The 23,366-nt window shown below is 41.1% G+C and overlaps 1 protein-coding gene across 5 annotated transcripts in view; it reads left to right on the top strand.

Annotated features, from left to right (window-relative positions):
• Positions 1 to 23,366, top strand: part of NfI (Nuclear factor I) — a 602,168-nt gene that overhangs the window by 571,932 nt on the left and 6,870 nt on the right. For all 5 annotated transcript variants that reach the window (XM_067141127.2, XM_067141126.2, XM_067141124.2 and 2 more), the window contains one exon: positions 12,513 to 12,750. In XM_067141127.2, coding sequence (XP_066997228.1) covers positions 12,513 to 12,750 — 238 coding nt within the window. The remainder of the gene's footprint in view (positions 1 to 12,512; positions 12,751 to 23,366) is intronic.

Below are 23,366 nucleotides of genomic sequence, written 5' to 3'. Positions count from 1 at the left end.
ACTCAAGGAGATAGAATATATCGCGAGGATGCCGGTTGGGTGACAGTGGCCATTCATAATTGGGTTATCACTCCAGATGATCTACTAGAGGATCCTATTAAAAGTAACTTGCCCCGACCTAAAGAATTACCAGTAATTTATACTAGAATTCACGGTTTGAACGTGTGCTCATTGGCTGATACAGGAGCCACGGTCAGTGTGGTTTCACAAGCCTTAGTATCGGAAATTCAAAGCCGAGTTCGTATCCCGTCCATACCAATTTCGAAAGTCAAAATTAAGGGTATTATACCAGACAAAGCAACGTCCTGTAAAGAGCAGGTCTTACTGGACATCCAAATTGGAGACTTACTGGTGTCCCATCCATGTGTTGTGCTTCCCCGAATGGAATATAATCTTATATTAGGAGCCGATTTCTTAAGAGAATACGGAGCTGTTATTGACATGGGTATGAACTCTATCCTGTTAAAATTGAATGGTAACCAGGAACGAGTTGAGTTAAATAAGAACCAGGATTACCAACCCGGTGAACGTATTTGGACAATGGACATGCAGACGGAAGACCTTGGTTCAGAAGGGTGGCTACAGGGTCATGAAGAAATAATACCGGAGTTTGAAATCATGTTATCCGAATTGGAGGAGCAACGAGAGAGAGAGAAATTTTTAGGTCTGTTACCGGGTAAAATCGAAGAAGTGAAGATTAGTCCGGAAGACAAGGGTCGGCTGCAGGAATTATTGAAGAGGCATGAGACGGTCTTTGGTTCGAGACCCGGAAAAATCCCTAATTACCAGTATAAACTGTGTGTGAATAACTGGGAGCCTTTCAAACAGAGACCTTATCCTATTCCAGAGAAAATGCTACCCCAAGTCCGGGCGGTAATCGAAGATATGGAGAGGAACGGGATAATCGCCAAGTCCCCGAGTCCATTTTTAAACCCATTGTGTGCACTGCCCAAAGCAAACGGGACTGTCCGCGTGTGTTTGGACACAAGGGCTTTGAACCAGCGCCTAGTCCCCGAGTATGAGAGACCTCCAAACCTTAAAGACATTCTTAAGAAGTTCGGAGGTATGGAATTCTTCAGCACGGTAGACATGACCTCAAGCTTTCACCATATCGTCTTGGATCCAAGTACTAATATGCTAACCGGATTCTTACTTGATAATCAGACGTATATTTTCTTACGTCTTCCCTTCGGCTTGGCGTCAAGTTGCGCTGCTCTGATACGGGCACTAGAATCGAACCTCAGTCCCGAGGTAAAAGAGTTTACGATTAGGTACATTGATGATATCTTAATTTGCACTAAAACACTAGAAGAACACCTGGAAAAATTGAATTTACTCTTTCAGGACCTCGAACGATGCAATTTCAAGGTCAATTTTGAGAAATCGCACTTCTGTCAGCGCAGGGTACTGTTCTTGGGACATGTTGTTGACGGTCAGGGTATTCGGCCTAACCCAGCTAAAATTGCAGCAATACAGAATTTTCCTAGGCCAGTCAAGGTTAAACACGTTAGGCAGTTCTTGGGCCTAACGAACTTTTTCTCCAATCATTGTCCCGGCTACACGGAAACCGTGGCACCACTTCAAGACATGTTAAAGACTAATAACAGATGGAAATGGGGAGAAGAGCAAGAAAAAGCTTTCGTAAATACTAAAGTACTTTTAGAGAATTCCGTAAAATTGGGGTACCCTAGCTTCGATAGAAAATTCATAATACAGATGGACGCTTCTGCAGTAGGAGTCGGAGCAGTGCTTTACCAGGAGACACCCGAGAGGGAGCATAAAATATCCTATTTGGCTTTCATGAGTAGAAAATTACGAGGACACGAGTTGAAATACACTACCACCGAGATGTTAGCCATAGTTACTGCCTTGGCACACTGGAGAAAATATGTGTACGGGTTCCCAGTAGTGATTAGAACAGATCACAAAGCCCTTACTTTTATTCTCAAGACTGACATGGCTAATGCACGGGTTAGTAGATGGGCACTTTACGTCCAGCAGTTCGACCTCACGGTGGAACATTGCCCAGGGAAATTAAACGTATTCGCTGACGCGTTAAGCAGAAATCCAAATCCGGAGGAGCTCACAATACACTTAACTATGTTAGACCAAGAGGATCAGAATATACTGGATAGACTTCGAAACATTCATGAGGAACAGGCAAATTACCCAGAGACCGGACGGCTGATCCAGTACTTTCGGAAAGAACTCCAACCCGGGACTCCACAGTACGCTGAAGCGGAGCGCAAAGCGGCAAATTATCATTACTTCAATAATATTTTACATAAATTTGTGGATGAGAACCACACGAAATTTAGAATTGTTGTACCTCCTCGATTGCAGATTGACTTGGTGTGGGTAGCCCATCACTCTACAGGACATTCGGGTATTGATAAAGTGGTAGCAATACTGCAGGAAACTTTCGTTTGGCCTAAAATGAGGACAATGGTACAGAAAATACTGCGTACCTGTGACATCTGTCAGAGGGTAAAACCAAATCCTTACCTTCTGAAGCAACCACCCTGACCACTGATACCAACGGAACCACGTAAATTATATGCAATCGACTTCTTCGGTCTCTTGCCCTCTGCTACTAGGGGCTTAAAGTACATCCTTGTCTGTATGGACGTGTTTAGTAAATTTGTAACGTTATGCCCTATTCAGAAGGCAAATACTCGCTCGGCACTATTGCAGATCAAGAAGAAGATAATACCCATTATGGGCAAGCCAGAGAGCATCTTAAGTGATCATGGGAGCCAATTCACTGCTGCAGGGTTTAAGCGTGAATTAGACAGACTAGGAATTAAGCATGTCTTATCCAGTATCAGACATCTGCAAGCTAACCCGAGTGAACGTGTCATGAGGGAAATATCCAAGCACTGTAGGATATACTGCCCGAGAGAGCATTATAAGTGGAACACTGTAGTGCCCGTTATTACTGAGTGTATTAACTCAACCAGACATGAATCCACCGGTATGGTTCCGCCATGGCTTCACAACAATGTGCTGCCCAAACGTCCTTGGGAGAATGTAATTCCTTGCCCTAGAGATCCTCAACTAGCTAGAGAGATTTGTATTAGAAACGTTGCAGATCACTTGAAAGCACAGGCTGAAAAACGGCTGCGAAGAACAAGGAACAAAAGGTTTCATAGACCACTACAAGTGGACGAGTTGGTTTTAGTTAAGACACCCACTGTCTCCAATCCTACAGAGAGATACTACCACAAGTTTGCTGAGCTATATACTGGACCGTATAGAATAATTCACAGTTATGAAAATAACTCATACAAGGTACAAAGCTTGGACGCTACGGTGACTAAGGTCTTTAACTCGGCAAATCTCAAGCCATTTTTCAGACCCGACCAATACCAGTTAAACAATGAGGAAGAGGAAGAAGAAGAAGACGAAGAAGAGGAAGAAGAACTTGGGGAGGAAGACGCCGAAGATGTTGCAGGAGAGGAGGTTGTCATTCCGGAAGAGGATGAACATGACGGCAGAGAAGAACAACCAAAGGTACCCAGTGGTGAAGGACAAGAAGAAGAAGAAGAAGAAGAAGTAAATATGATTTCCTCAGGGAACCGTCATAAACAGCTATCTGAGCAGCGAGAAGAAACGGAATGTCAAGGCTGCGGAGATTTCCAGCCCTGCTAGATGCCTATTACCAAGTTAGGAAGGTTAGGGAGGCTATTGTGTCTGTAGCTGAAGATAGTCCCGTTCCAAGAGGTTTTGAAAATTTACAGCATAAATGATTGCGATGAGAAGATGATCTCTGCATTGAGGAAAAAAATTTTGACAAAATTTTATTTTGTCGTTCACGGAGGGCTATGAACCATACAGTTCATGGACCAATAATAGAGATTTTAGTATTAGATATTGGGATTAGCTGAGACCACCAAGGAAGTCATTGTCATATAGTTTATTTCATAAAAGATTCCAGAAGAAGCGTTCTCGTGGGAAGAGAGCTAGAGCGTCATTATGAAAATCTCCAGAGCCTCATTAAAGGGAGTTATGTCCCAAGCCAAGCCTCTTAATGAAGATTGGGGACGCTTCCCGGATCCCGGCAAACTAACTTTCGGAGGGAAGAAGGAATTAAATTAATATCTTTGATTATGAAAGAGATGCATTGGATCTGATACAAGAATTGCAACCTGCATAATTTGTGCTTAATTTTGATATGCAATATGACTGTAATCATAAATGCATTCGTTAAGTAGGGTACTTGACGTGCTTTGTGCGGCAAAACTTCGAGTCGCGGGCGCGCGTATCCTACACGCGATCAAGCGGCGTGCCTACGCCAACCTGATTATAAATGCAAGGCCACCTGGCACATCAGCCTCATTCTCTGACCGTAAGGCTGCTTGAACGAAGTTGTCATGCTGCGAGTCGGCACCTAGAACAACGTTTTATCTTCGAGCTGCACATAAAACTAGTACTACTGAATCTGCAAGGAACTACCCCTGCATCAAGCCAGTACAAGCTTCTACATCATTATTGCGAGGAAGCCACAACGGGAGCTGAAGCCGGCACGACATCGGGAATCGATCCAGGAACGTTGGGCGTGCGTGATCAGCGCGATATCGAAGGGGACATCTTCCAACCATCTAAGGAGCTGCAAGAAGGATTCACGCAAGATAGAATGTCTCCAGTCGTTCACCAGTATCTGCTGCAAGCTTCGCAGTTTGTTATGATGTGGTAAATTCAGTGGTCCACAGGAAGGGCCGCTCCGTCATGTCATCAATTATATAAGGTCAGAGCTTTCCAATTCTGTTTCAAGCATGTCATTTAAATTTAGATAGGAACAGGGGGGCCGTCAGCCAACAGGTTAGTTTATGGTAGGAAAATTCTTGGTAATAAAGAGCTAGGCCTCAAGCTCGAACCCCGTACATTAGGGTAGGTAGTAGGTTGTATATTCCTTGTTGGTGTGATTATATTTCATTTCGATAGTATTATATTAGTGTACGCGTAATCTTCATGGGTCAGGTCGAACTCCCTTGGTCATGGTAGGTAAGTCTGACAGGCAGGCACTGTTTATTGTGTAGCGTTTAGGCATATGTCTCTGCAGACGTAGGTTGTGTATTTGAGATCAGGATTTACCCCGTAACTCACCTAGCTTTACTGACAGGGTGAGCGAGTCCGTATGTTTGAGAGATGTGGGCATTATGCATGTAGCTGACTGTATGAATTGATATGAGAGAGCCCCAGCACAGTTTGAGAGTGTACTGGATGCATTTGAGATGCCTTATTATGGCTATGTGACTGTAGCGTACTGAATTGTGCCTTTGTATTATCAAGGATGAGCCCATGGGAGGCGGAAATAAGATTTGTTGTATTGCTGGTGATATTGAGATTAGGGCGTGTAGCCCATGTGTATTTAAGAGAGCGCTTTTAACAGCCAGATTATGTGAGGTACTTTGAAAGGCGAAGTTTTTTAGCACTCAGCTACAAGTCAGTCAGCTGAGCTCATAAATTGTGTGGACTGCTGCCTGTCGAGTGCACTGCTGGTGAGGGTTATTGTGCCTGACGTCACAGTCTTGAAACTCGGTTATATTGCTGTCTGCAGCTTGTCGAGTGTGTAGAGGGGAAAGGACGACCTTGACGTTTTGACGCAGGGAGAGATTTTAATTCTGTTTGTTCTGCTTTATTTGAACGCTTGCCCGTTTGATGTTTGACCCCTGGACAAGTTGGTTGTGTTCCTTTTTATATTGTTTGTATATGAATATTCAACGCCTTGCTCTTCATGGGACCAGGGATCGATACCGGGTCAGATCTCTGTACATTATGTGTTTATATTTGTTTGCACCGGGGTTCGATGGTACGAGGCATAGTAAAATTTTATGGAAATTACTGTTAGATGTGTATTTCAGCAGATATCCATTTTCTCTTTATTTCATTACTTACACAATTGTATCATGCTTGTTACAGCAAAGCTGTTTCGTGAAGGCAGTGAACTGGTAGTCATCAGCTAAACCTTATCTTTACCCCAGTCACATTTGAAAGCTCTTATATTTGTAAATAGTATTTTTATGTAATAAATCCCTGATTGTAAAACTTTGGATGCAGCGATGTTTTCTATTAGATAATTTGTTTTGGTAGGATTTTTCTCTTACCCTGCATCATATCGTATCCACCTACGTTATCTTTATGCCCTCATATTTTATACCCTGATCCCCTGATTCATGTTCTACTGAGCTGCGGATTGTGGATACGCCTGTAAGGTAAGACATGTGCCGTACATACATCGTTTCTTGGATGTATGGGTCTCTATGATGTTCTTGGTTCGAATTCGGCATTTGCCTGACTGGAATCAAAAACATTATAGAGCACAGTATATAGCGTTTGGGTCTTCCTAATAAGGTACTCCGGTACGCCAAGTTTTCTAAAACTTTTCCAAATAGTTGGTCTAGGAACATTATCATACGCCTTTTCAAGGTCCATAAACACAATAATTAGGTCTCTCCTCTTTCCCAGTGTTTCTCTGCCAACATCCTCAAAGCAAATATCAGATCTGTTGTGCTTCTTCCAGTCCTAAAGCCATGTTGTTCCTCTTCTAAGATAGGCTCTATTATATCCCTTACTCTGGCTTCAATGAACATCTCCATTTTTTTAAGGCCGTATGATAAGAGGGTAATGCCTCTGAAATTTTCACTTTTCCTACTACTCCCTTTCTTAAAGATAGTAACTATCACCCCTTTTGTCCAATCTTCAGGTATTATCATGTCTTTTCCATATTCCCAATACCTTTCCATGATTTGACGGAATGTAAATATTGAGTCAAATGTGGACCTGCCTCTTCTGAATCCATACTGGTGTTCTGCCAATTTTCCCTCTACTCTGTCTCTTATTCGTTTACCCAAGATTCTTTCAAGGATCTTAGCTGTATGAGGTATCAGTGTCACTCCTCTGTAGTTTTCACATTGTTTCTTGTCTCCTTTCTCCTTTCTTTTGTCCGCTCTTTTGGAACAGTCTTCTCTCTCCATATCACTCTGAAGAGTCTATACAAACACTGTAGACCAACTACTCCCACTGCTATTATCATTTCTATGGTGACCTCGTCAATTCCAGCTGCCTTTCCTCGTTCCATTCTTTTAGTGGCCCACTCAATCTCTGCCATGGGCACCTCGTTTTCCTTATTATCCATCCGCACTAAATCTGGTTCTTTGATTTCTCCTTGTACCAAGGTATTTTGCACGTTGTAAAGCTGTTCAAAGTATTTTCCCCACCTCTGAAATATATCCTGCTTCTGTGTCATGACTTCCTTCTGTTTATTTTTAATGAAGTTAGCACCTTCACCTGGGTTTTCCTTCTTTTTTACCCACTGGAATAAGATCTTTTTGCTTCCAGTTGTATCTTCTTGCATAGTTTCAGTGATTTTTTTCCAGTATTTCTTTTTCTCTTCCTGAAACACCTTGGAGCACTCCTTCTTGCAGTGCCTGTATTCTGTTTTGCATTCTGTTGTTCTGTTTCTCAGCCATCTTTTCCAAGCTTGTTTCTTCTGCTTAACTATATCTTTTACCCTGTCATTCCACCAGGGCATTTTTTGATCTTTCTTCCTTTCTGATACTCTTCCATATGTCTTTTCTGCAGACTCCACCATGACTGTTTTAAAGTATGCCCATTCTTCTTTGACCCTTCTGATGTCTTCATTAGGTATACTTGTTTTAATGTGTGTTTGGAACTCTTAATTTATTTCCTTCTCCTGCAATTTCCAAACCCTTAGCTTTCTCTGCCTAATCTCAGTCTTCTTTTGTATCTTTTGTATCTAGGGCTGTTACATCTACCAACATTTTCCTGTTATCTTTCTCGACCAAAATGTAATCTATCAGAGTTTTGATTTTGTTATCCCAACTATATCTTGTTATCTTCTGACTGTTTTTCTTTTGAAACCATGTATTACCAATGATCAGCTCATTTCTTCTACAAAAGTCTGCCAGAATATCTCCAGCCTTGTTTCTCTTCCCATATCCAAATGGTCCTATAATCTCTTCATCTCCCTTTCTTTCCTGATCTACTTGGGCATTCATGTCTCCAATGATCACAACGTGTTTGTCCTGTATATGGCCTTCCAGATATTCAAGGTATTCCTCTAGATCCATATCTGTATTTCCTGTTTGTGGAGCATACCCTTGAATTACATCTGTAACACCAGTTTCAAGTCTCAATCTGACCTTAATCAACCTGTTATTTTTGTTTTCCACCAATTCTGGGTATTGTTTTTCTAATTATGAGACCTACACCATATTTGGCTTTTCTTCCTCCACTATAGTATAAGGTATAACCTTTCTTTAGTTTCCTCTCACTTTTTCCTTTCCATTTGGTCCCACTGATTCCCAGCAATGTTATATCTTTGTCAACCATGAAATCTACAATTTCTTCCACTTTCCCTGTTAGTGTCGCTACATTGATGGTCGCTATCTTGATGTATTTGGTTGCTGGTCACCCATTTCTCACATTTCTCCCAGCATCACAAGAACTCCTCGTCGCTTTTGAGGAACGGCCTAGCATTTTGCACATCGCTTGTGGGGAATGCCCTAACATTTTCCGAGACTTCAGTACACTTGTCATCATACATGCTTTTATTACGATGGGTTCGCCACTCCCAAAGGCATTTTAGAGCTACTGCCAGCCGAAACTTGTAGGCCACTCCTAACATAGAGAACAGACACTTTTGTAGCCGCTCCTCTGTAGTACAGACGCTACAGTTGATATGGGGTTTCAGTGGCATTTCCTCCACTGAGGGCCCATTTCCCTTCTATAAGGACTCCTCCGCCCATAGCCGTTGGTCCTTATAGTGGGTCAGGCTGTTTACCGCCGCCCAACACTCGGCGTGGAGACACTGGCTGTATGGTTTAGCCCATTACCATAGCAAATTTAACTGGCCAGACATAGTAGTGAGTAATGTGATGAATTACAAATGAGTAATTTACTTAGAAATATTGTACCATTTATCTTTATTGTAATATTGTAATATCTTTGGAAAAATTTATGTAGAAAGCAATAGACTCTTCTGCAACAGATGTATCTAAAGTTTCACATATAGAGACCAATATAGCATAACATCTTCATGTATTAGTACAGAGGCACAGAAACAGCTGTACATCAATGCTCTGAATGAAGAACTACAAACACCATGTACAGAAGCAGTCATGGGAATTTCATCGTCTTGACATTGGCAACTATGTTGGAAAGCGAAATATTCCTCACAGCATAAAGTTTGAGCTCCTAACAAACTGTTGGAAAACTAGTAAGGGATATTAAAATTTCTCTGATATACAGTCAACGGTTCACATGTACTAGTGACATAGTAGTGACCTCTCAAGTTCCGAAACTGTTGTGAAATATAAATTTGAGAGATTAAAGAAAAATGGGAAAACATTGACCTGAGTGACAGGCCAGGATGCAATCAAAGCATTAGGGAAGTGTTCAGAGAGTTTCTTCCCAAACATTCAAACACTGCTTCAAATATGCGCTGTCCTTCCTGTAACAACCTGCAGTTGTGAGAGAAGTTTTAGCTGTCTGGGTCAACTGAAAACTTACTTACTTGTACGAAAGAAAAGAGACTGGATGGACTGTCACATCTAACTATTAACGTACATATTAATTTGAAGCCAGATGGCATAATTGACACTTTCGCACTATCCCCTAGACAACTTGACTTTGTTTTGTAACCTTCAGTTCGAAACTTTTTATTTGATTCATCTTTGTTTTTCTGCTGCGTACTGTGCAAGTTTGATAAATTAAATGATAAATTTTATCTGTCTGATGTTTTTGCAGAAATTTGAACTGTTTACACATTTCAGATCCATTTAAGTGACGACAGCAGCAGATCGATTTGTATCTGTCTGTCTGCCTTTCTTATCATCATGCAAGAAACTTGGTATTTAAACTAAGGCAAGCCCATGTTGAAGTTTAGTGGGAATTTTGTTTCAAAATTCAAATTTAAATAATATGTTGTAAAAATTCGTAAAATATGAAATTTAAAATATCCCCCTAGATATGAGGTTTTTATTTAAAATTTACTTTACAACTTCTGTTCTGTTCAAAATGTTGATAGGATGATTTTCTAAAATTTCTGGAAGACCAGCAGAGCACCAACTGAACTCCACCAGACAGGAGAGCATCCTTCTGCTGCTAGAAAGCAAAAATTAAAAATACATATACATAAATACAGTATATTCCATATATAGAAGAGATATTTTCCAGCAAAAATTTTACGACTTTTTATATGTCTTATGGCGACGATGGGATAGGAAAGGCCTAGGAATTGCCTGGTGTGAAAATGGGAAACCACGGAAAACCATCTTCAGAGCTGCCGACAGTGGGGCTCGAACCCACTATCTCCCGATCACTGGACACTGGCCGCACTTAAGTGACTGCAGCTATCGAGCTCGGTGACTATATTTTTAATGAATATATACTTTCATCTTTGTGAATAACAATGGGTTTTTAAAAATAATTGTAAATAAACACATGGCAATACAGTTTTGCCTCTGCATATTAAAAATATCAAAAGTGTTATAGCAATCCAACAGTAAGTCATAACCAAATCTCATTCGTATCATAATATCAAATGTCACACTACTGTAAATAAAATTAGCTTGCTGATTTGCCTATCCCTCCAAAGAAAAATAATCCTGTGTGTGGACCTCCCTGCTGCTTGCCAGGCATAGTCAAGCATTGAGTCAGTAGTTGATATTTCGATGAAGACAGCTGATTATAAATGAGAGAGTGCATTTTTGTGATGAAAATTCTGTTATGAAGATTTCACTGCCATGAAGTGCCCTCATCACATTAAATTTCCATTTTATAGATAATTTATATTAGTAATTATTATTTTGTTCAAATAAGGCACATGGTCCAACAGGAAATTCGCTAAGATAATGCTTAAACATACGAGGCATGTTTTTTAAGTAAGGTCCATTTGAAAATAAGTACACAACGAAAGGTTATTTCAAAAAAGTAAATTTATTTTCAGAAAGTACATACTTCACTCTATTTTTCAACATAGTTGCCAAGTTTGTTCAAACACTTATCATACCTCGTAACCAATTTTAAAATACCCTCTTCATAGAAACTTGCCGCCTGCTCCGATAACCAAGAGTTCACTGCCGTTTTCACGTCGTCGTCATTGTAATGGTTGCCACTGAGGTGATATTTGAGGTGGAGGAACAGATGGTAATCGCTCGGTGCAAGATCAGGACTATAGGGTGGGTGGTCTAAAACTTCCCAGCCAAAACTGTCCAATAAATTGCGGGTCTGACCTGCAGTGTGAGGTCTTGCATTGTCATGGAGAAGGACAATTCCCTTTGTCAGCATGCCGCGTCTTTTGTTTTGAATTGCTCTGCGCAGCTTTCTCAGGGTTTGGCAGTATGCTTCTGGATTGATAGTGGTTCCTCGTTGCATGAAGTCGACCAACAAAACACCATGCCTATCCCAAAACACCGACGCCATGATTTTGCGCTGGGACAGTCTGTTTGGCCTTTACCTTTACAGGAGAGTGTGTGTGTCTCCATTTCATGTTCTGTTGCTTCGATTCGGGCGTGATATGCGAAACCCATGTTTCGTCTCCAGTTATGATCTGACTCAAGAAGCCGTCACCTTCTTCGTCATAACGAGTCAAAAACTTCATCGCACACTCAAATCTTTGGTTTTTGTGGTCCTCTGTTAGGAGTTTCGGGACCCAACGGGAGCACAGTTTCCTAAACTTTAGGTTTTCAGATACAATGTTGTAAAGCACTGATCTCAACACGTCAGGAAATTCGTTTGAGAGAGCTGTTATTGTGAAGCGCCTGTTCTCACGAATCTTTGCTTCAACTGAAGCCACCAAATTGTCTGTAATCAAGGAAGGGCGACCAGAGCAGTCCTCATCATGGACGTTGCTACAGCCATCTTTGAATTGTCGTACCCACTTACGCACTTTTCTTTCACTCATAACAGTATCACTGTACACTTCGCAAATCTGTCGATGAATTTCTGCAGCAGACAGGTTCCTTGCTGACAAAAACCGTATCACTGACCGAACCTCACACGCGGCGGGCGAGTTGATGGTCTTAAACATTTTGAAAGCACAGAACAGAACCATACAGGTTAGCTACAGAACTGAAACTGAGCACAGTTGTTCCCGAGGCATGCCGGTACACGACGCACGCACTTGTTGCGATATACGCGCGAACTACTAGTGTCTACAACAAAACAGACCTTACTTAAAAAACACGCTTCGTATATTCCATCTCATATTTTACCAAATGATGTTTTCAGGTTGCCTACTAGTGGAAGAAGTTCAAAGTTTTCCTTTCACTACCTCGAGGTAAAAAGACCCCCAAAATGAACTACTGTACTTCATGGGTGTTACTTTTACTTCAGTGCATGCATTATTACAAAGTTTCATAAAAATCAGAAGTGAGAAAGTCATGCAGTTCCCTTGTTTGACCATTACTATTAGACTTGTACCTCATTTACCAAGAATATTGTCTAAAAGCTCTTATTATGTAAATGTTTGTGTGTGACTGTTTCAGCTGTTCAGTTATCCAAGTATAAACCCTGTGGGGGCCGTGTCTGGAGTGATCAGCCCAACCAACCTGAGCATGTTTACATCTCCTGTGACTACCCCACGCACTACACCTCGGAGCACGCCCATTCCTCGTTGGAACACTCCTTTCATCAGCTTGGATGAGGACTACAATATGATGACACCACTCATCTCAGGCAATGGTGCTACAGCCGAACCTAGTTCTGGCACGCTTATGGATGATGGTACAGTTACTTGTAACTCCTAACTAAATATATTCTAATAACATACACAAAAGAGTATGCTAAATGTTTTACGTACAGTGAGGTTAGATTACCTGGGGTGGCACAGTGCCAGAACGCAGCAACTTGAAGATCACACCGGTCATGTTTCTGGCACCTGGCTGTTTGGATGGCTGCTTTGTGCAATCAGTTGAATCCATGTGCTGCTATTACAAGAGCTAGGCACTGCACTAGCTAGCTCCTCGAAAAAAGATAATCTGACTTCACTGTGCATTGCCTGCAAAAACAGGAGGGTGTTACTGGTGTTGGCTTTCTGGTATTGAATATGTAGCCATTTTTCTGGTACCGTATCTGCATTTTTCACAATTCTGTGGACAATTTATATTTTTGGAAAGCTGAGATAATATAAATTCCATATTTAAAGATTTATCTGAACAAATTTCTAACATCTTTGTCTACTAAACCTTAGTCAAATTGTGGAGTCAAGTGATTCTACAGGGTGGACCATAAGTCAAGTAACATAAGACAAAGTGAAAGTCATAGTATGTGTTCAGTATGAGCACCAGCTCCTTAATAACATGCTTCAATTCAATGCTCCCAGTTGCATTAGACAACTGCTAGTGTGGTGGGAGTGATTTTTGAAATAGAGTCGGTGATCCTACTGTATCTTAGAGTTGGTCCCTGTCCCTTATTTTGTTCCTTTAGAACTGGCTTCCTTTCTAAGTAAAGTGGCCAGGTTTGATGGACGCTGCTGTACATCTAATGTTGTACCTACATAACACCATGAGTTACTGCAGCACCACAGAATATGCGACAAACAATTGCTAATCATTTACATGCAGCTGGCTTACGATCCTGTGTCCCTGCAGCAGGTGTTCCACTGATCACACAGAATTGTCGTGTGAGGCTGCCCTGATGTCAGAAATGGTCATGCTGTGCCGACGATTGGCATAATGTTCATCTTCAGTGATGTATCACACTTTTGTCTTGGCCTCAATGATCATCATAATCGTGTCCAGTGGTGTACCGGGAAGAAGGGCTGCACTGACCTTGCTGTCAAGAGACACCTGGGTCCAACCCCAGGCATTACAGTCTGGGGAGCTGTTGGCTTTCACTTAAAATCACCATTAGTGATTGTTGAGGGCACAATGACTTCTCTACAGTAGATGGACATTGTTGTGAATTTGGCGGGTGTCCCTCTAATGGCGATATTTCAGGAGGACAATGTCTGCTCTTATAATGTAGGTATCTCCAGGGAAGCTATTTAAGACATTATGCTTTTACAATGGTCTGCCAGGTCACCGGACCTACGCCCTATTGAATATGTGTAGAACATGATACACAACTCCCCACAGCCACCTCAAACTGTGGAGAACTGACCCTCGTGGTGTACCGAGCACAGGTCGCAATTCCACAGGACGTGGTCCAGGGCCTTACTGACTCCATACTGTGCAGGATTCAGCAGTGTTCTGCAGCTTATGGTAGGCACACTCTAGACTCACCTGTGTCTGCTTGTGTGTACAGAGGCATCTAAAAGTGTTATCATTGCCTCATACCCATCTACCATGCACTCTTGAGTTGTTGTAGTTACATGGTGTTGCAATTTCCATTTTTCCCTAGTGTTTCATTTCACGGCTTTATAATTCTATAACATGTAAAAGTTCAAAATGATAAGCTATCCCTGGTAAGACCACTCCGAAAGAGGTATACCTAGACTTTACCTCGGTAGAGTTACCTGGTTACCCAATAAAGTAAGTGTGGCTCTGTAGCATGACAACAACCTTTAGAACAATTTGCAAGTTTTTCCATTGTATTTTAGAATACTGAGTTGGAGGAATAATAATAATAATAATAATAATAATAATAATAATAATAATAATAATAATAATAATAATAATAATAATAATAACATTGCAAGGTGGTGTAGCTCTTTTTGGGAACAACCCCATTGGAGGTAAGCTGCATGTACCATTTTAACCACATACCAACCCTCCTGCCATTCTTAAATTTCCGGCAGTACCGGGAATCGAAGCGGGGCCCCCAAGGACGGCAGCAAATAAAACTAACTGTTACACTACGGAGGCAGACATGATAATAATAATAATAATAATAATAATAATAATAATAATAATAATAATAATAATAATAATAATAATAATAGTTTGTTTGTTTACACTTCAGTCCTCTTTCTTGATACAGGGTTGGGAATTAGGTGAGATGAATTTATATGGCATGTTTTTACGGCCAGGTGCCCTTCCTGATGTCAACCTCATCAGAGGAATTAATGGGATGAAATGAATGATGTGATATATGATAGTAGGAATGGAGAGGATGAAACCTGGTGCCAGCATATAGCCCACTCTTGTTGAATAGCACCACTGGGTCTGCTCAAAGCTTTACATCTCCATCCGACGGACGAATCACCATCAACAGTGTCATATGCCCTCACTCCATATGAGGTCCGACTCGTTGGCTGAATGGTCAGCGTACTGGCCTTCGGTTCAGAGGGTGCCGGGTTCGATACCTGGCCAGGTCGGGGATTTTAACCTTCATTGGTTAATTCCAATGGCTCGGGGGCTGGGAATTTGTGCTGTCCCTAACATCCCTGCAACTCACACACCACACATAACACTATCTTCCACCACAATAACACGCAGTTACCTACACATGGCAGATGCCGCCCACCCTCATCGGAGGGTCTGCCTTACAAGGGCTGCACTCAGCTAGCAATAGCCACATGAAATTAATTAACTCCATATAAGCACTGCAGAGAAGTTTGGAATTTAATCCAGGCTTTTGGCACGCAATCTATTGATTAGAAATTGTACAAATTATATACTACCACCTCCCCTACCTTGCCGGTCAACATTCTGATGATGAAAATATCTTCAACCAACGAGACTCAAACCAGCTAATCATGGTGTCAGACCATAGAGACTGCATGCCATAACAATCATGGCCACAAGACGAGGCGATAACAAATGAATGAATTTATAAATAAGCAAATAAACAAATAAATAAATAGCACGAGCTCAATAATACATTTAAGACAATTAATAAATTAATACTACAACAAGTTTACAATATTGGGGAACCAGCCTTACAATTAATCAAATAACATTATTATTATTATTATTATTATTATTATTATTATTATTATTATTATTATTATTATTATTATTATTATTATTATTATTATTATTATTATTATTTCAAGTTGCTTTACATCACACCGACACAGATAGGTCTTATGGCGATGATAATCAAATAACAAAGTGAAACTAAAGCTCATGAGCAATGAAATAATAATAATAATAATAATAATAATAATAATAATAATAATAATAATAATAATAATAATAATAATAATAATAATAATAATATGTTTGTTGCAGCCGAACTGGCCATTTAGTGTGTGATATACATGAATTTACAAATGTTATTTACAGGTCTTATTCACTACAGAATTTCACCACGACTCTGTTCTCATCTACAGTTTAACACATGGTATCTCTCACATTGGTCACCACACCTCATGCCGGCCTCATGAAAACTCTGGATGTTGCACAGCTTGTGGTGAAATCCGTGCACTGAAAGTCTTGTCACTGTATGGCGGAGTTTGTATCCTCCCTGCATCCATTCACGGCTTGTTATAGCATCAGTAATGTAGATTTCCTCCCATATCTTGCGTTTCTTCTCATGCAATTCCCTCAGTAAGTCCTGGTAGGCTAACGTCGCTGGTAGTAAGAGCTTCAGTCATAGCTGTTCTATAAAGAAGGGGGCTCTGGTCAATTCATACATGAGCCAAGAGGGTGTGTATTTGGAGAGACAGAGCACCCTTTTCAAGTATGTTGCCTTCAGCTTCTCTATCATGTCGAGGTTTGTCTTCTTCAGAATGTGTCCATATGTTTTCCAGTCCATATGTTACGACAGGTTCAACCTCGAGTTCAAACAGTCGTAAGGCTCTTTCCACTATTGACTTGATGTCACTTATGGCTCTCGTCGCAGCGCTAACTCTGTCGTTTATGTGACATGTGAAAACAGTTCCCTGTGTCTGAAGGGTAACTCCCAGGTACGAGAAGCTGGTGAATGACTTTAGTGGTGTCTTGCCAGTGTAGAAAGTGCCGAGTCTTCTCCCTCTTCTGAAGGTCGTGGAGACTGTCTTCCCTTCATTCAATGCCAGGAGGTTATCTTGTACCCAGTCTACCATTCAGTTGAAGGTTTTTTCTGCAAGTCGCCCTCTGAGGTTGAGGTCAAAGCCATATCGTCCACATACATTTGAAGTTTTACATTGTCATGTTTTATTGTCTCGATGATGTCTGCTGTAGCTACGATGAAGAGTAAAGGGCTTAGTGGGGCCCCATTCAGTACCCCAACAGTTTGTTTTATCAGGCTCGATTTATCTATGTCATCATATATTTCCACCCAGTTATTAGTGAGAAGGTCTCTGAGTCTTTGAGCCTAAGGCGGTTTCCAGCTTCTTCATTAGAATGGATCTATTGATTGTGTCAAACGCCTTGGTGTAATCTATGAAGATTGCATGAAGCTTTCCCCCACGGTTTGCTGAGGCCATTTCTATATCAGCTTGAAGACAGTGTATAGGTTGTGTACCTGATCTCCCACATCTGAAACCAAACTGCAAATCGGGGAGTTTCTCATGAGCAATAAAAGGGCCAATAAGGGAAAAACTTCAACATGGAGTGGGATCAAGAGGCCCATTTGACATGGTAGAACTGGTACTTTCACATACCACGAAGGAATATTTGTGTATTGATGCTCGATTACTACAGAATTAGGAACATCAAAAGATTCTAGTGATCAGATCATAATTGTAATATCCACCAAAGTATTCAAGAGCTACAGTTTTCCCTATATTTAGCCTACCTTTTCTACACAATATTGCACTCTATCTGGCAATGGATTTCAGAAATCTTGCCATGATCAATTTCATTTTCCTTCCTGATCAGTTAAAGTGGCACTTACTGAGTCCAATCAGGAGTCAGTCTGCTCATTATAAAGAAGGGCTCAATTTATTGAGGATAATTATTGGTATTTTGTCAGGACTCATACATTCTCTCTCTCTCTCTGTGTGAATGTGGCATGGAACCATGGCTGGTGGACTTTGATGGTAGGCACTCTTTAAAATGTGAATCACTGGGAGTGCTCCATAAATCTTGTCTTGGTTGAGGGATATTATAGGCTTTTAAATTACAGTGTAGGCAATCATGTAAACATCTGAGTAAAACATTTGGATAATTTATATTAGTAATTATTATTTTGTTCAAATAAGGCGCATGGTCCAACAGGAAATTAGCTAAGATAATGCTTAAACGTATATTCCGTCTCACATTTTACCAAATGATGTTTTCAGGTTCCTTACTAGTGGGAGAAGTTCAAAGTTTTCCTTTCACTACCTCGAGGTAGAAAGACCCCCAAAATGAACTACTGTACGTCATGGGTGTACGAAGGCAGATGAAATATAAAGGGGAATTTGAATGTACCACTGCTGTGAGTAATAATTCTGAGGAGGGGCTTTGCCATGATGTTGGTGGGGGTGTCTGGAGAAGGGGTTTGCACACGCGAACGACGGTGGAGAGCTGGGCTGCTTCAGTACACCATGAGTAATCAACAGGTGCATACGTTTGTTGCGCAATGCATCATTATCAAATTTCTCGCAAAAGAGGGCACCAAACCTTCCAAAATTTTGAGACAGATCAGCGCACAGTTTGGGGATGAAACACTTTTGCAGACTCGAGTGTATGAGTAGGCTAAAAAAATTTGTGGCAGGAAGAGAAGCTGTGGGAAGACCACGGACAAGCATCACTACGGGCAACATTGTTGCCATTCGTGACATTATTGGTGAAGATCAGCGAATACAAATTTTGCAAATTGTTTTAGCCATAGGAATAAGTTACGGAAGTGTTCGAACCATCATCCGAGATGAACTCCATTTCAAAAAAATTTTTGCCAGGTGTGTTCCTCGTCTCCTTAACCAGGAATAAAAAACTTTACCCCAGGAAGTTTTTCAGAGACTCTTGCGTCACTACGAGGAGGAAGGAGAGAATTTATTGCATCGTGTTGTGACTTGTGATGAAACTTGGGTGCATCATAATACCCCAGAGTCAAAGTAAGCAAGCATGGAGTGGCGGCGAAGAGATGAAGCGGGTCCAGTCAAGGCCAGAACATGCCCATCTGCTAGAAAGGTGCTTGCAACCATTTTCTGGGACTCCGCTGTCGTTTTTCTGGTAGATTTTCTTCAGGAACAAAGGACAATTAATGCAGCCTATTACTGTCACCTTTTGGATAAAGCAAAAGCTGTGTATCGCAACAAGTGACACCAGCAACCAATCCAAAACGTCATTCTTCTACATGACAATGCAAGGCCACATACTGCCGCTTTAACGTGGGAAAAACTGGAGGAAATTCACTGGACACCTCTGGAACACCCTCCATACAGTCCAGATTTATTGCCCTGCAGCTACCATTTGTTTGGACCACTCAGACAATACCTAGGAGGGCAGCAGTTTGATGATGATGCAAGTGTAGGAGAGTTTGTGCGCAACTGGCTTCGCACACGTCCTCTTCTATCTATCAGGACGGCATCAAAAACTTACCAATCCGATGGAGAAAATATATATTGAAGGCAGGACACTATGCAGAAAAGTGATCTCTATATGCATATTTTTTTGGTTGATGCAATAAATTTTAAAACATAATTCCCATTTATATTTGATCCACCTTCATAGGAAATATTTTGTCATTTAAAGAAGTATAGGGCAGGCTTTTGGTTTCTTTGGGATATCATGTAATAATGAATCAAAAGATTCCAGTCATCAAATTCAAGAACTAATCTCACACTATGTTATAGGCCAAAGGACCAGTTTACGCAAGAACAAGAAATATTTAGAAGAGGCACAAAAATGGCAAACAAAAATAGCACCAAAGGGTCTGCTCAAAGCTATACATCTCCATCCAATGGACGAATCACTATCAACAGCGTCGTATGCCCTCACTCCACATGAGCACTGCGGAAAATGTGAATCGCTGGAAGTGCTCCGTAAATCCTGTCTTGGTTGACGGATATAATTTTTAGGCTTTTAAATTAAAGTGTAGGCAATCATATAAACATGAAAATTAACTTAATGAGGCATGAATATCTAATAGAAACAGAGGATAAGCCCAGCCTAAGCTGCAACTAGGAGGGAGAAAAGCAAAATCCAAAGTGGTTAATGAAGTTTTAAGTATTGAAAATTGCTAGTCGCAGTTGAAGAAAAAAGATGAGGACCAAGGTTAAATAATTTGAACATTCTGATTTTACTTCCTGATATCTACATGATGATATAGATGTCGATTCCCATAGGGGACCTGAAATATTTGTTTTGAATGAGTAAATTTATAATACCAGTATAGTTGGTCTGTTATTGGACATTATAAATTTTCCAGCGTTTCACCCCATTGTGCTAAGTTGGGCTAAGAAGCACGGCTAGTGCATAGCGTGGAGGCCTCGTTCTTCACAAGGCTGGTTCATTCCTTCCCCTAGGAGAAGATGGGCCACCAGCTGAACGTAGCAGCTCTTTGGCCAGTGAAATTGGATTTGTTATAGCAGAGAGTAGATTAACTGAGGTATGTGTAGTACATGCGTGAGGAGAAATGTATTGGAACATCTGGCGCAGAGGCAACCGCGACCCCACAAGGAGACCCAAAGAGCAAGCCTGCACTACACCCGCCATAGTGAACCCCCACTAGTCCCCCATTTATTGATCAAAAAACAGGATACAGAAATGGTTAAATTGGAGAATAGTGTCAGTGGACATAAAATGTTGCAATATAAATGAGAGGATAAAACAATATTAACTGGTTCATGTGCTATACAAAAACTATATACATGGAAAGACAGAAGTTAAATAAGTCCATGCCAGAACTGATGACACTTTTCAAACAAAATAGATACGTAAAATAACATCTTCTTACACATACTGTTTAAGAATCAGCTGAACTGAAAAGAAACTTGTCCATACACAGTCTGTGAATATGTTGGTATAGAGGATACTGAATAAAGAAAAACACTTTAAAGATGCACTACTTGGATAACTGTGACATTGGACAGACTGTTAACATAATACACTTAACACGTATTGGCACTGATAAAACACACGGTAGGGTAATTCTTCTGAGTTCTGTGCACTACGATAACACTTAACATATATGAAAGATGGAATTATATGTTGCACAAGACAGTTATAATACCAACTTAAACACTAATACATGGGATACAAATATGAACGTATGGGGATAAAGATTAGAGGGTTGAACAAGATGAAAACAGATAAACTGAAATGGGAGGATGGCGACAAGTAAATGATGTACAGAAATGAATATGTTTCGCGATAGCACTTGTGGTGCCATATGTTCAGTTACACAGGCAATTTGAGTATGTACCACCACTACCAGGAGCACTCTACAGAGAATTGTAAAAATTAAAAATCAAAAGTATTGCTGATGGGGCAGTGGGGGGGAGGGGAGGAAACTATGTGACGGGAGGGGGGAATAAGTATGACATAGTGGGGGTAGGAGAATGGCAATGAATAGCAGTTGCAAGAGGAGACAGGGTGAGAGCTTCAGTGATCAGATGATTGTGGTTTTGAAGACCTTTAGTAAGGTAGTTAAGGTGTAGATCATGTATATGGGTGAGGATATAACGGAAGGATAGTACGGTTGAAAATCAGCAGTAAGGGTGTCATAAGGGAAATGGTAAGCATTGCGAATTGCACGTTGGTCTAATTTAAGAAGTTTGGTATATTGTTTGTCGTCAGCAGTCAACTATGTCAGTGAGGTGTACATCACAACGGGATGGATGAAGGTTTTGTACACATTTATGATTTGGTAGGGTCGGAGTCCCCACGTATTCCCGGAGAGAATACAGAGGACCCGAAACCGTTGAAAGGCTTTCTTATAGACAGAATTGAGATGATGGAGCCATTTAAGGTTGTTTTGGAAACTTATGCCTAGGTATTTAAGGAGGGGGGGTTTCGGATAGTGGAACATTGTACATGGTAAGTGGGACTCAATGTCTGGGGCGACAGAGGTGGGAGTTTGCTCTAAAAACTATAAATTTGGTTTTTATAGGATTAACAGTTATATGCCAATAATTCAACCAAGAAGCTAGAGTGTTAAGGTGTGTTTGGAGTTTTCTGGTAAGAGTGGTGACAGTGGGAGTAAGGGCAAGGATGGCCAGGTTATCTGAATATTGAAAGAGTCGTAGGTGAGGGTCGGGATGAGGAATGTCATAGGTAAATAAGACATACAGGATTGGGGAGATGGGTGATCCCTGTGGCACTCCAACTGTCATAGGAAAGGAATAGGAAGGAGTTCCATGGATTAGAATTTGGACAGTACGATGTTGAAGGAAATTACTAATAAGTCGGATGATGGTGAAAGGAATCGGGAAATGGCAGAGTTTGAACAGTAAGCCTGGATGCCAGACAGAGTTGAAGGCCTTGTCGACATCCAGGCAGACCAAGGTGGCGGTTCTTTGAATACCGAGGTAGGCTTTGAAGTAGGCAGAGGTGTGAAATAGATGATCTTGGGTTGCGTGGAGAGAACGGAAGCCAATTTGAGATTTAGGGAGAAGTCCTATGGAGCCGAGATAAGACAATAAACTCTTACTCAGGATTCCTTCTAGGATCTTGGAAAGGATTGTCAAGAGGGATATTGGGCAGTAAGATCAAAGATCTGAAAGGGGCTTATTCGGTTTGGGGAATAAAAGAATACTTGCATTACCCCAGTGTGCCGGGTAATGTCCAGTATATAAAATGACGGTGTAGAATATACTAAGTTGTTTAGTGAGGAGAGGGAGTGTTTCTTTAATATGGCAATGGGTGATTCGATCTGGGTCTGGAGAGGTGTTTTTCTTGTTCCGAAGATATTGGTGGATGTTGTGTGGAGGAATAGGGGCATTTAAAAGATGAGTATAGTCTGCGTTAGCGAAATGATGAAAGGAGGATTGGAGTTCTGGAAGTTGAGGGTGGTTATATTGAGCAATTAGGGGTTCATCAGGGTGAAGCAGTTCAGGAGCTGTGGAAGGAGTAAAAACTAATCTGTAGTGGTCAGCGAAAAGGTCAGCTTTGTCTTTGTCAGTGAGGGGGTGGTGGGGAGAGCTAAGGATGGGATAGGTAGGAAGGGGCTTGTTTCTTTTAGTCAGCCATCAATAAGTTTGCCAGAATTGTTGTGGGTCGTGGTAGTCAGCTAGCTTGGTACATTTGTTATTCCAGAGTTTACATTTAATAGCTTTAATATAGGACCAAGTGTGACGTAATGTTCGATGGTGTTGTTGAAGAGTAGTGGGGTCCCAAGTTTGAGTATAGTGGTGATGAAGATCATGAACTAGCCGTAAAAGGCCCAATGCTTTGGAGGGAATGGGAGGTTTGAGAGGGTGCTAGGAGTGGTGAGGTATATGGAGGGTGTCGACAGTGATAAGGGCGTGTTCAGTTTGTGTGATGATGGTTTGGATTTTAGGGATTGAGGTGGGTGGGGATAGATGTTGAAGATGTTTGAGGATTGTTAGTCAATAATCATTCCAATTAGTACGTGAAAAATGTTGAGTGGGTGGAGGTCGGGGA

This window comes from Anabrus simplex, chromosome 2 (genome assembly GCF_040414725.1).
Source record: "Anabrus simplex isolate iqAnaSimp1 chromosome 2, ASM4041472v1, whole genome shotgun sequence".
NCBI lineage: Eukaryota > Metazoa > Arthropoda > Insecta > Orthoptera > Tettigoniidae > Anabrus > Anabrus simplex.
This window is presented reverse-complemented; position numbering and strand designations above follow the sequence as displayed.